Here is a 14472-nt window from a genome sequence, read left to right on the forward strand (position 1 = left end):
ATTAGTATAATGTATATTGAGAGATAAAAATGTAAACAACTAGCCTTACTTCTAAAGGTAATTTTAAATAAACATATGAAAAACAAAAGAGTATGGGAATAAAATACTTCATGTACTAGAGCGAAGTCTTGCTGAAAATGTGTTATAAAAGTATATATTTGTTGTCGAAGTATTGCAAACAAATAATGGAAGAAATCGAAAAGTATAATAGAGGCTTAGTGAGAATGAGAGAAGATAATTAGAGGGAATAAATTTTCAGAAAACTATAGCTCCCTATATTACGAAGCTTGATATTTTTCAAAATGCACACACTTACTCACTTCTGCCTTTGCCTATATATATGATTATGCCCATGGAATTCACTGCCACAACAGCATAAAGTAAGTGGCATAGTGGAATCCATATTGGAATGTTGGATTAGGTGCAATGGTGGATTGGGTAATAGGAGGACATATAATTCACAACAATTATATCTTTTTTGGGTACACCGATGATGTTCTAACCTTAAGACTTGATCTGTAATTCTAATGTTTAGAAACCACGATTATGCAATTGAAGGGAAACTCATTTTTTTGCTATGGTTAATTTTGTAGAGAAGACTCCGATATATTCTTTGTCGATGAAAATTTGGCAACATGGTTGTAATATATAATTCAGATGTAATCATTCTTTGTTTTGTAGGATGAGTGTCCTTGTTTTCTTTTCCATAATCATAAAATAGCTCGTTGACAGATCTTTGGAAAGCTTTCCATTTATATATATATAGTCATTTTCTAATGAGAATATCTTTACTTTTAAGTGAGATGTCAGTAAAATACAAAAAAAAATATAGATTTCAATACATTCAAACTGTATTTTTTTTTTTTGTACAAGAGGAGCCTAGATCACCGCTAGGCTAAACAAAACGAGAAAAATCAGTCCCTAGTTCATCATTGAACAAACAATAATGCACTCCTATGAGAGGTGAATGAAAAATATGGCACCCAAGGGGGAGAGTGAGAGTCATTCCGGTAAGGAAATCGGCAGCAAAATTCGCCTTTCTACACACATGCTTCATTAATACTTGCTATTGGGTATAAATTCAAATGCTATTGGTGTCAATGTGCAAGTGTACATAACAAGTCATATAATGATGAGTATTCAAGATCGTCTCCACAACGATTGATATTATCAGACTTTCTACAACAATTTTATCAGTGCAAATTTTGTTCTAAATTAAAATAAAACAATTAATGAAACTAATATACTAATTAAAATAAAAACGTAATAAATAAAATGTAACAAAGTAAATTATCACGTCAAACTCAAGGATAAAATCAATGGGAATATAGAGTAGTTGAGTAAATAAACTCTCTTAATGATTTTGACTATTTTTCTAATGTTTGGCTCGGTTGCTACAGCATCTGCTACAGCACTGGGCAGAATTCTTATGTATCCTCAACTGTCACATATTGGATATCTTATATCTATATGCAACCTAACAGTCATCAGTTGTTATGCTAACATTAGATATAACATTACACGCTTAGGTTTTAATTACCTTACATGGTGAATTCCTATGTCTAGTTCATCACTAATTTTAAATTAAGTATGACCCTTTTGAGATCATGTAAAACTCAATCCAAGAAACTCAATCTAAAACCAAGTATTGCTATGATATGTTCCACTAAGATAGACCATTTTGTGGCTCTTCCTTAGCTAGTATCATTAAATGAGTGATTAGCTGAAATAATTAAAAAAAATAAATACTATCAAAACAAAATGTTACATCAAACGTGCAGCAACTCATATTTTCAGTCAATAAACCATTAAGATTGTTTATCACTCAACCAAAAATAAATTTAGTTCATGATTTGCAAAAGAAAAATAAAGAACAAAGTTTCAACTATCAAACACCTCCTCATGAATAAATAGAAAACAAGAAAACAAGAGACGAATAAGAAAGACTGAGCTCCCAATTGATTTCAACAAATTCTCTCTTTTGCAGCCCTCAATCTCTCTCTTGAATCTTGTTTTTCTTTTGTTTCTTTGTGATTTTTCTCTTTGAGTGACGACTCTCTCTTTTTCCTTACCATGTGTGCTTCTTTTATAGTTGAAAATTAAGGTAAAAGGAAGTCTAGTTCGCGTGTCTTCCAGATTAGGAAACTGCAGATCGTAATATTTTGCAAAATCTTTTCTGTCATTTTTCGAAGATTGCTACAGCAATGGCAATGGTTGCTACAGTAACGACTACAACAACTGTATTGTTCCAGACTTGATTCCATTTTTTTTATCATCTTGTTATTTTCTATCTTTTGCAAGCCTATTGCATCAGCATTCCTTCTTTGAAATTTGAGCTTCCAGTCACCTACAATTATGCATATGATTTAAGCACACAATTTATTCTAAATCAAACAAAATTTATAAAAAATAAACTAAGATAAATGATTATGCAAAATACAACAAAAATGCATTGAAACACATCATTTACTCTCTAAGTATTATTGATTTAAGTCTAAAAGTGTCATGATAACTCTCATTTCATAGAGTTATCACACCTCCAAACTTAAACCATTATTTGTCCTCAAGTAATGACAACAATACTAACACTTCAATCACACAATCATGCAACAAATAACTTAGTTATGTCATCAAATTTGCAAAGATTTTTTCACCCTCAAATCACACTCATAATCACACAAAATAGTCATAGCAGTTCAGTTCTAGACTTAGGCTTCATTCTATCCAAAGTGTGTGTGTGCCACTTTGATCAAACTCTAGAGGTGCTACAACATTACAGATATATTGCATATAATTCAAAGGTAGAACACAAATATATTCACATATAGGGGAGCAAAAATCACAAATAAACTCAGACTGTGCTACAACAATACTAAATTTTTTTTTTGCACTTAAAACTCTTCAATACATCATTGATTTTTCATGTGAATGTCGATCAGTGGTAATGATGACATCCAATTACTCAACCAATGCACAGATTAGAGTTGCGACAGCAATGCTCATAACATAGTCTTATCTAAATATATCTTTAACGCAAGGCAAAACATGAGGCTCATGAACAAACTTGGCTACTCAATATCCTAGACAAATGATCATTTTTTTTTGTTGCTACAACAATGCTCATAACTCTTATTGCCTTTGTACTCAAGTCTGCATATGGGGTACATACTCAGCCCTGGTTACTCAGTGACTTAAGCCATTGGAACATAATTTTTTTCATAATAAGCACAATTTAACAAAATTTTTCCCCAAACTTAAAATATTTTCTACTCTTTTTGGTTTTCTTGGCTCTGCTACAGTATTCTCATAAAACTCAACCAAAGTCTAAGTGTCGAGACCTAATTTCAACCTTTATCTCTAACTATCTCTACTTGGCATTCTCATAAATACTGAATAACACTTAATTTATCTTCATTAGGTTTTCAAATCCATACACAAATACTAGATAAAATAGCTTCACATAACACACAACACAAACACATCTCCACCAAAATAGGATATTTGCCTTTATTCATCTTCCACCATTGTAAAAAATCAAAGTCTGGAGTTCTTTTGACTAAAGGATCCTCCAAATACCTATCTAAGTCGGATTTCGAACTAATAGATTGACTATTTTGAGTTGCATATGCATCAAAATCACCTATATCATCTATATCATCAAAACCAATATGAGATTGGTCGGAAGGAACAACAATCGAGGTAGAAGACTCACCAACAACACCATATCTTGTAGTTGTGGATTTGGCCTCATAATAATTCATCGTTTCACCACAAAGGTCTCGCTCTTTGTTAAGCTAATTTTCAAAATCGACTGCATAATTCTTCGGATAATAGTAATTAATCAACAACATCGTGTATCTCGGATCAAGAATAACAGTCATGACTAATATCCCACTAATCTCATCCCAATACTTTAAAAAATTTTCAATCATGTTATTCTCCATGTTCTTAACTGCAGGAACATCTGATGTTTGCCACTCCTTTAATGCAATCCTCATTTTAGAAACCAATGGAAAAAATAGATTAGCAGTGGGGCATGTTGTACTCGAAAACATCTCAGTCAACCTTGAAAAAGGCTCCAAATAATCCAACATTTGCTTAGCCAACTCTCATTCCTCACTACTAGGCAAACATTTGTATTTCGGTTCAAGTGTTTGCAATGGAGAAAAAACACTTTTGTACTTCACTGCAAGTTCAAGCATCTTAAAAGTAAAATTCCATCGAATTGGGCAATCAAGCCCCAACTTTTTTACATCAATCTGCATTTGACAGCATGCCAACTCAAATATTTCCACCTATTTTGGCGACGAACTCCAGTAAAACACATTGTCTTTAACACATGTAATACCACTCTCAATCACCAACAACTCATCCTTTATAATTAAATTCAAAATATGAGCCGCACACCTCATATAATAAAAAATTACCACCCAATATCATTGACTCGGCTGACAACAATCCTTTCAATCTTTCAACCAACGCATCATTAGTTGAACAATTGTCCTAAGTAACCGTGGATATCTTTCTATCCAAATTCTAATCCAGCTAACACTTCACCAAAATTTGTGAAAGGCAATTAGCTCTATGTGGGGCTTGCACATATATAAACCTATTTATTCAAAAAAATAATAATAATAATTATGCAAATTACAAAAAAATTAAATAAAAAATTTAAAATTTATTAAAGTACCTATAAAAATTTAAATATTTAATAAAGTAAAAATACCTTAGGATTCGACTTTGCAAATGTCATAAGTTGTCAATGAAATGTCTTGTAACAACCATATAACCTTTCTTTTGATTACAAGCAGTCCACATATCTGTAGTAATTGCCACCCTACTATTTTTAATCTCCAACAAATTCATTGCCTTCGCCTTTGCAACATTATATATCTTAAAGATCTTACTCTTTAAAGTGTTTTTGGACATATGCTTTACCAATGGGTTGCAATAATCAATAAAATCTCTAAACGCTTCATACTCCACAAACCTAAGAGCAAGCTCATGTTTTACAACAACTGCTGTAAGTTTTTTACGGGCAACCAATGGATCAAATTTCTGAATTCCAAGCTCACCACTTTTGGTTTTCACCAAGTGTTGCTAATTCAAGAACTTCTTCAATTGTCAGTTGATTAAAATCGTGAATTTGTCTAGTACGTCTATTCCAATGACTGGTACTTGATCCACAAGAAAGAACTGTTCCACAATGATTACATTTTACCTTCGCTACACCACCAACATTTATCTTTATGAAATGGTCCTAACAATTTGACACAACCCTCCGTTTTCTTTTTTTTATCACTTCGCATCTCTTCTTGAACATTTTCTGACTCCACTGATGGATTTGAAGGTAAATTAGAAGATTCAGAAGCATTTTCCATTATAAACCTATATAAAATTAAATGAGATACAATATTAAATTAATTAATTAGTTAATTAATTAATCAAATATCATATAATTTTCTGAAAATTTTATAAGAATGTAGAATATTTTTACACCATAATGTCAATGTCATAATAAATTTTCTAACAACAAAGCACGGGACACCACAATACCCTAAATTTGTAACATCCAGGACACCATACTTCAAGCAAATTTACTTTATTTACAAGCACAGTACAATGCACAAAACTGCTTCAACCCATAAATACCAACAAAACCAACAACACAGCTCAAAATTATTAACCAACAGCACAATATTCTTTAACATTTTCTACATATTCTTTAACTACAATATTCTTCACAGCTCAAAATCATAATATTCTTTACAATATTCTTCAACAGATTAACCAATTACATATATTTAGGCCTTAGATAATATAATAAAAAAAATTTGAAGCTTAATTGAGGAGTACCGGACCGGAGTTGGATGGTTTGCTGCCTTGTTGCTGGCGTGGTTTGAATCGCGTACTACAGACTGCAAATCGCTGCTGCTGCCTCGCGCGCATTCAAGTGCTTGTTGTAGTATCGCGCGACTGTGCTAGTGGGTGGGGGTTGCTGTTCCGTCGCGCGAGAGATGCTGGGTGGCTGGAGCTGGACGATGGGTTGCGCGGGACAGCGGGACAGCGGGAGATGCTCGCTACTGCTATTAGCTGAGTGGTGGCTGCTGGAGTGCTGGTGCTGGATACTCGTCGCTCACTGCTGGATGCTGTTGGCTGCCGGCGGCAAGAACAGAGAGAAGCTGGCACGTAGGCACGGTGAGGTGACAGACGGTGAGTGAGGGAGGGAGGAAATGAGGGATTTAGGGATTTTGACTTTGGGAGTTTGGGTTTTGTTCAAAACTAAAGAATTGTTTTGTTTGGTTCACTTTTGTTTTTTGTTTAATTTTTCAATTTTTTTAATTTGAATTTTATGACATATTATAAAGATTTTTCTTTTAAAAAAATTATTTATTAAGCCCGGACTTTTAAAGAAAGCCCTTATCTGAGCCCATTGCATATGGGCTTTACAAGTTAGAGACCATTGTCCATCATTTAAAGCCACGGGCTGGGCCGGGCTGGCCTAGGCTTAGGCCGACCTAGGCTTTTCTGTCAATCCTACCTACAATTTAGCTTTCATAATGGAACAACTACCCAAATTCATGCTAAAACCACAAATCCATTCCCCACAATAATTCATTACCAAGCCACCAACACTTGCCAAACCCAATCTCTTCAAAGCTTTATCGGTATTAAGTTTGAGAAATGGTCATGTTGGGGGCTGCCAGTAGATCCATGCTCTATTTTTGGAGTTCTTTGACCATCGAAAGACTTATAAACAATAATAAGCTCTTTTGAACGATTCTTCACGTCCATGATTATGTTGGAAAGGCTACTCGTCTTATGTGCATAAACAAATTGATTGCACCAATACCACATGCGCCACATAGTGACACCAAACAATACTGGCCAATCTTTCTCATTAGTAATCTTCAACTGGTTTTTCATATTACAAACAATCCATGCATAGAGATCCAAGGCAAAAAATGTATGACTTGTGTGTTTCGGAAGAAGGGCTAACCAAATACGTTTGGAGTCCACACGATCCATGACTGCATGAAGGCCATCCTCCATGATGTTCGGACACCGTATACAAGTACTATCATTAAGCACGTGTCTTCACGATATTCCTTATTAGTTTTCAACCAATTATGCACCAGCAGCCACAGAAAACATCGAATGCTTTGGAGGCCCTGCCATTTCCATATCAAACTCCAAATGGAATTATTCTCACTTGACAACAGCTTGAGGAGAGATAAATAAGCAGACTTCACACTAAATAAACCGGACCTCGCTAGTCCCCAATATCGGCAATTATTTTCCCCACTAGTAAAAGGGGGCATAATGCCAATTATTTTTAGAATGATATGGTGTGACGGCAAAGAAGAAAAATGGTCCCAGTTCCAAGTGCCAGTAATATCAATGAAATTAGCCACACACTCATTCAACATGTTCTCATCGATTGGGCCAAGAGCATAGGATTGCAAACAATTCACGTCCTCTAACCAACAATCTTTCTAAAATTTAGCCAGCCTCACATTCCCAATAGCCCAGTGAGTCCCTTGGACAACCTCATTCCAAACATTTCACAATGCCTTTTATAAAGGAGAACTATATCGAGTTGGAAGTGCAAAAAGGAGATGGTCCTTATCAACCCCATATTTAGACATCAATACATGGATCCAGAAACTATAAGGAGAGTCAAAGAGATTCCAACCAATTTTCATAGCAAAGCCTTATTCATGAGATTAATATTTTTAAGTCTAAGACCTCTACAACATTTTGGAAGTTGTACCATATCCCACTTAATAAGATGCATGCGCTAAGGCTCTTTAATCCTGCTCCAGATAAAACGTTTGCAAATCTAATTTATTTTATTTTGAATACTTGCAGGTAGCATGACAGTCTGTATGAAATAAATGGGTAGGGCTTGAATGACCGATTATGTTAATGTTATCCGACCTACAAGAGAATGATGTTTGGTTGTCCAACCCGAGAGTTTTTGTTGAACTCGGTCAATAAGGCTTTAATGAGTTTACTTACTAATCCTCATGTGCAACAAAGGCATCCCTAGGTAATTACCAAGGTCTTTCGTTGTAGTGAACTCGAGCTTTTCTCTAATCTTTTTGACATCAACAACATTCACATTGTGGGAGAAAAAAGTCAATATTTTGCTAGTGCTAACGTTTTCCCCAAAACTCACGCAAAAAGAGTTGAGAACATCCTTGATCACCAACAACAAAAGATCATCAATAAAGAAAACATGAGTTATAGGGATAACTTGACGAGCAAGCTTAATTGGTTTCCATCGACCTTCCCGAACAGCTTGATTAATACCATGTCTCAGTTTGTCAATGCAAAGCATAAATATGTAGGGTGAAATTGGGTCGCCTTGCCGAATTCCTCTCGAAGGGATGAAAGATTTCGTAAGTTCCCCATTCTACAGGAGCTGCACAGTGGGTAAGGAGATACATTCCATAATAACACGAATGAGGTCCATAAGCACCCCAGCTAGGCATAACGTCTCATAAATAAAATTCCAACTCAGTCTGTCATAAGTCTTTTCAAAATAAACTTTTATTGCCATTTGGCCCACTTTACCCTTTTTATTTCACAGAGAATGCACCACCTCCCGAGCAATAACAATATTTTCAGTTATGTGCCTCCTAGGTATAAAGATAGCCTGTGTTGGACCTATAAGATGTGGTAGCACCTCCTTCAGTCTATTGGTCATTATCTTAATTATGATTTTATACATAAGAGGGCATAAGCTGATAGGCCGAAACATTTTAATATTCGCAGGGTTGTTGTTCTTAGGGATAAGGACAATTAAGGTTTTGTTGAGTTCAAGAGGAATATTTTTACCAACAAAAACTTCTTTGACCACTTTGCATACAGAAGGTCCTACCACCTGCCACTGAGATTGATAGAAGATAGCATGTAACCCATCCACTCCGGGTGCCTTCATTAGGTGCATGTTAAAGACAATCCTCATAATTTCCTCATCATTCACGGGTTGCATAATGCTGCTTATCATATTGCTAGTCATTCTTGGAAAATCATTAGAAGTAGGATACACACAATACTCCCTCTCCTCATCGGAGTAAAGGTTTGCAAAAAATGACACAGCATGTATTTCATCTTTATTCTGCAGCCAACTTCCAACATCATCTTGGATAGTCACCACTTTATTCATTTTTCTTCTTCGGATAGTTTTTTTTTATAAAAGAAACTAGTGTTCTGATCCCCATATTGAATCCAATCTCTTCTGGACTTCTGATACCACAAGATTTCTTCTTGAGTCAAAACATCTTCCAGCTCTTTCTATAAATCGGTTTCCAACTTGATAAAGTGATTAGTCTGATTAAACTCCAAAGCTTTTTGAATGCCCCCAATTCTTGTTGAAAGCCTCCTTTTTTGTTTGAAAATATATCCAAAAATATCTTTGTTCCACTTATTCACTTTGAAAATAAATTCTTCTGCCATCTCCACATAACTTTTATTAACATTCCAATTATCATATACAAAACTAGGAAATCTATCATCTCTGAGCCACGATGCCTGAAAACAAAAAGGCCTTTGCCCCACTTGGAACCTTACAATATGACATTCACGGGCCAGGAGAGGATGATGATCAGATTAGATCTTAGAAAGATAAAGAACAATCGTCTCAGGGGCCATGCACGACCAATCCTCATTCCACAAAATTATATCTAACCGTTTATGAAGCGTCCCTCGAGACCATGTAAAAGTCGGGCCTTTGAATCCCAGATCACATAAACGATTTTTATGAAACCATTTCTTAAATAAATTACACAAACCGATTACTTTCCCAACACCCCTTTTATCTGCACCATTCATAATAGTATTAAAATCCCCACCAATAATCCATGGATCATTAACCATCTAAGCCAAGATATCAAGCATAGGCCAAAACTGCTTTCGGACTGTCTTAACAGGGCATGCATAAACTGTTGTCACCCAAAAATAATGGCCAAGCTTAGAGATACGGTAATGTATAAATTGCATGTTATTAATCATCACCTCCACCTGAATATCTTAATTCCACAATAGCCAAATGCCTCCCGCAAAACCAAACGCTTCGACTCTATGTGATCTCGTAAAACCACATTTCTGTATAAAATTGTCAGCCATTGCACCACTGATCCTAAGTTGGAAAAGAGCCACAAAATTCAGCTTATAACAATTAACCAGGGTTTTAAAAGTTGTAAGGAAACCCCATAAGGCTGCCCCCCGACAGTTCCAAAACATAGGTAAACACATCATTAAGAGGAAAAAAGCAAATGAAAGAGTTCCTTACACATCAGGTGTGTCCACTATCTGCTCAGCATCTATACCATCTTCGAACACAAGAGAATCAGCAGACTCTGATTTTCCATCTTGCTCGGCACTATCTCTCATATAATCACTATCCTCAGAGTTGTCATCAGATTGATTAAAACTATGTTGTCTCCCATCGGAAGGGTCATTATAGTGGTTCAAACTGAGCAAGAGATCTTCATTAATACCGACAGAATTTGAAAGCATCATTAACTTATTAGGATTGTTGGAACTCATACCCTGCAGGTTATCAAAAGCTATGGTTGTGTGTTTCTGTGGGTTTAGGCTCGTGGTGATAGAACAAGTAAGTCATAGGAGATGGCTGCGTTTAGTAAACTAGGTTTTTTACAAGCTACCTCTTTATGCATGGGTACATGGTTAGGTTTTGCATGTGCATGTAGTGCGCCTTTGTGTTGCATGATTGAAAGGACAAATAGTGACTCATTATTGGCATTATTATTGAAGGTAGGGTTCGTAAAGTCTTGGTATTTGAGGCCTTTTTGGTAAATGGTTTAGGCATGGTTACATGAGAGTTAGGAGAAAATGTTGACCGCCATCTAGCCTCCTTCGCAATTGTAGTATTATTGGAAATAATGTCTTTATCATTCTCATTAATAATCGTGAGAGGTCCAAAGCATGATCCTTGGCCAATCATTCCTAACTCAGCTCGGTTCTATTAAAAAATTGTGACACTTTCCTTATGAGCCCTATGATTGCCTTTTTTGGCCACCACCATCCAAGGTCCGAATCTAGGGTTTGCTGACTGTACCGCTGCTTCAACTTCCTTCGACTGATCTAGAGAACTATCTGTATTTTCCTCTTATCTCACCTCGTTTGCTATTTTCTTTTGGCAAGATGAAATGAGGTAACCGTAAATTCCACATTCAAAACATATGGTAGGTAAACTTTCATATTCCACTTTTTGAATCTTACTATCGAGCAGGAACTGGGAGCATAACAACTTATCTAGTGCAACTTCAACAGCGATCCTAGCAAACTTTCCCCTAGTGGTTGATTCCGTATTATAATCAATACAAATGACATTCCTAATTACCTGGCCTAACAACCTCAGCACCTTCTTGTGATAATAGTGAAGAGGCATACCCGGAAGGCGAATCCATGCCACTACTGATGATATCTTCTCATTAACACTGTCAAAATGCAAAGACCATGGTTGTACCGTTAAATAATGTCCAAGCACGATCCATGGTCCTTGAGTAAGCACATGCTGAGCATTGGAATCCCTTTTGAATCGGACAAGGAAGTAGTTATTTTCTAGATCAATCACAAAGAAGCCGTGAGACATATTCCATAAAGCCTCCAAACGATTGCACAGAACTTTGTATCCAATAGATCTTCCCAGCAATTTCACAACAACTGTTGATTGCCATGGTTTCACTAGTTGTAAGTGAACTTTTTGGGAGAAAGATATAGCCGGTAAAAATCTTTCCATTTCAATTACCACATCCCCGATATCAATATCGATGTCCTCTTCCTTACCCATGAATTCCTCTTCCAACTCCATCTGAGTCTCCAAAAGTTTGTCTCTAAAAGATACAGGAGGTGGGTTATCCCCATCCACACCCTGTGCTTTAAACTTCACCCTCTTCGTAGATCGGTTGTTTTCAATCGATGGAGGAGAGGATTTTTCTAGACTAGTCTCCATCTGTGTAATTTCTCAAAAAAAAAAAATGTATTTTGTTACCCATCATAAAAATGAAGATGTTTTCACTAGAGATTAATTATGTGTGTGTGTGGGTTTCAATATTTTAATAAAGTGCAGTAAAACTATTTTTGTTTTAACGAAAGTTTGTACTTTGTACTTTTAATTTTGTACAACTTTTATCGAATTGAGCCTTGTGTAATAATAATAGTAAAGAATGGCATTGCCATTGCCCTTAAGGATAATAATGGTACCCAGAAACCCACAAACACACTCAATATAGCATTATTCAACAAAAAAATTCAATAACTTATCCTTGTAGTTTTGTTTTGGATTGTTAAATAAATCCATAGAAGGATATTTGTCCAAATTCTTGACCACATAAAGATAAATAATCTAGCAGAGAAATAAAAAGAGGATTTTTATTGAGAATTAAATAACAAAATATTAAGAAGGTAATAAAATAATAATCTTGTTATGATCCAAATCCGGACTCAAACAAATGAATAAGCTCAAATTATAATAAAGCTGGAATAACTAATTAACTCAACAGGATTTTACTTGTTTGACAAGAATAAGTAAGGACTCATTTACTCAACACATATGATTGTAAATAGAATAAGCGAATGACGTGCTGTTGAGTTAAAAGAGGCTGACAACATGACCTACAAATTAAAGATAAAATACATGTCAATATGCACCGGCATATGCTATGTCAGATATGTCTTTTACTTCCAGATTTCAGTACGTCTTGTCATACGCTTTAAACAAAGCCAGACGACGTTTTTCTTAGATACCTAACTTCATCCAAAATTCTTGAATTAAATGCTATTGGATAGGATAAAAGAAAACGCCAAGGGACAACCTAAAAATTATGTCCCTCCTCATATTTCATCATTTAGTTCCATAATGATGCATTGATTTCATCAATTACTTGAAATATCCTATAATTATTCTAATTTTAAGATTGACCACTTAATAAAGTCATTCAGTTATTTGATTGAAACTGTAAAGGAAAGTAGATTCGGTAGAAGTTGAAAGTCTTGAACAAATTTCAATGGATCATCAAATGAAAAATATTCAAAGGACTTTATAAGTTCAAACTGTAGTAAAACTGAAATAACTAACTCAAAATAAAAGAAACTTGAGGGCTCTGTATATTATTCTATATATAATCGTGAACTTATAAACTAAAGTAATCAGCTTCTTGTTCAACAAGAACAAGCGCAAATTAAAGCAGCTAAGGCGAAGCAATTCTTCTCTCCTTGGGATTAGGGGTGGGCAAATTCGGTTTGGATCGGTTTGGGACATATTCTCAAACCGATCCAAACTAATCGGTTTGAAATATTTTTAAACCGATATCAACCTAAAATTTTTTCAAACCGAACCGATCCAAACCGACTGGATCGGTTTGGATCCGGTTTGAACTTATTAGCTAAAATTTCACTTCTTTTATATTATTTTACCTAAATTATTTGTTATTTTTTTGTGTCCGCAATCCAAATTGATACATCTTTTATATTATTCATATCTACTTTGATATCTACATAACAATTCAAAGATACATCCATACAAGTTTACAACATAATACATCATAATAAACAAGTTCTTAACTTGTTCATTCAAAATAAACTTGAACAACATTTGACAATTAAAATATTGTGCATCTTGTCCGTCAAAATTTATGGCCCAATTACTTTTGCTTTGTCAAAATCTACATAAAATGATAAATATAATTAGTTAGATTACTTAACTTAGAATATAATGTAATTATATAATATTTCTGGATTGGATCGGTTTAAATCAGTTTGTAAGGATTCTAAACTGAAATCCAAACCGAGTGATGTCGGTTTACAATCCAATAAACCGAAACCAGTTTTTTTACTAATGAAACCGATCCAAATGGTCGGTTTGGATCGGTTTGGATCGGTTCGGTTAAAATATGCCCACCCCTACTTGGGATTTATATATAATATACAAATGGTGAAATTATATTGGTGTCACATTAATTGAGATGATAAGTACAGCATTATTCAACAACAAAATTTGATAATTTGTCCATAGAGTTTTAATTTTATTATTATCTAATCATTTGTTTCTGAGTTGGGGGTCCTAATATGAAGATCTTTGGCCAATTGGGTCCAATGTCTCATGAAGTTGCAAGCAGAATAAGTTACATCCAGCACATGAAGAGCAGCAAGTACTGCATTTGCCCAAGGCTATTGCCTGCAACATTTTCTTCCCGCAAAGAAATTGTAAAACTTTTTGAGTTTCTTCATCACTCTTTATCTTCATCTCTCTGATGGTCAGTTGATCTCATTGGTTACACAAAAGCATGCATTCTTTTCCCATCTCACAGGTTTTACTTTCCTATCTCACAAGCTTTGCTTTCTAACTGTTTATTGGATAAAAAATAAAACAAAGCTCATCATACTTAGCATGGCCCGTGACCTGCAGCAATCAAGTATTAGAAACCGAGAAGGCAGCAA

At 35.0% G+C, this 14472-nt stretch overlaps 1 protein-coding gene across 1 annotated transcript; it reads right to left on the reverse strand.

Annotated features, from left to right (window-relative positions):
* Nucleotides 1-10296: 10296 nt before the first annotated feature.
* LOC107174841 (uncharacterized) lies at nucleotides 10297-11986 on the reverse strand. Its single transcript, XM_015526040.1, has 2 exons — nucleotides 11150-11986; nucleotides 10297-10560 (listed from the first exon to the last, which is right to left on the reverse strand). The coding sequence occupies exons 1-2, from the start codon at nucleotides 11984-11986 to the stop codon at nucleotides 10297-10299; spliced, it is 1101 nt and encodes a 366-aa protein (XP_015381526.1).
* Between the last annotated feature and the right edge of the window lie 2486 nt (nucleotides 11987-14472).

The sequence above is a fragment of the Citrus sinensis genome, chromosome 1 (genome assembly GCF_022201045.2).
Source record: "Citrus sinensis cultivar Valencia sweet orange chromosome 1, DVS_A1.0, whole genome shotgun sequence".
Classification (NCBI taxonomy): domain Eukaryota; kingdom Viridiplantae; phylum Streptophyta; class Magnoliopsida; order Sapindales; family Rutaceae; genus Citrus; species Citrus sinensis.

Coding starts and splice junctions, on each gene's coding strand:
- LOC107174841 (XM_015526040.1), bottom strand. CDS start 11,986: ATGGAGACTAGTCTAGAAAAATCCTCTCCTCCATCGATTGAAAACAAC. Junction 10,561..11,149: donor AAAAGAAAATAGCAAACGAG/GTGAGATAAGAG, acceptor GATAACCTGCAG/GGTATGAGTTCCAACAATCC.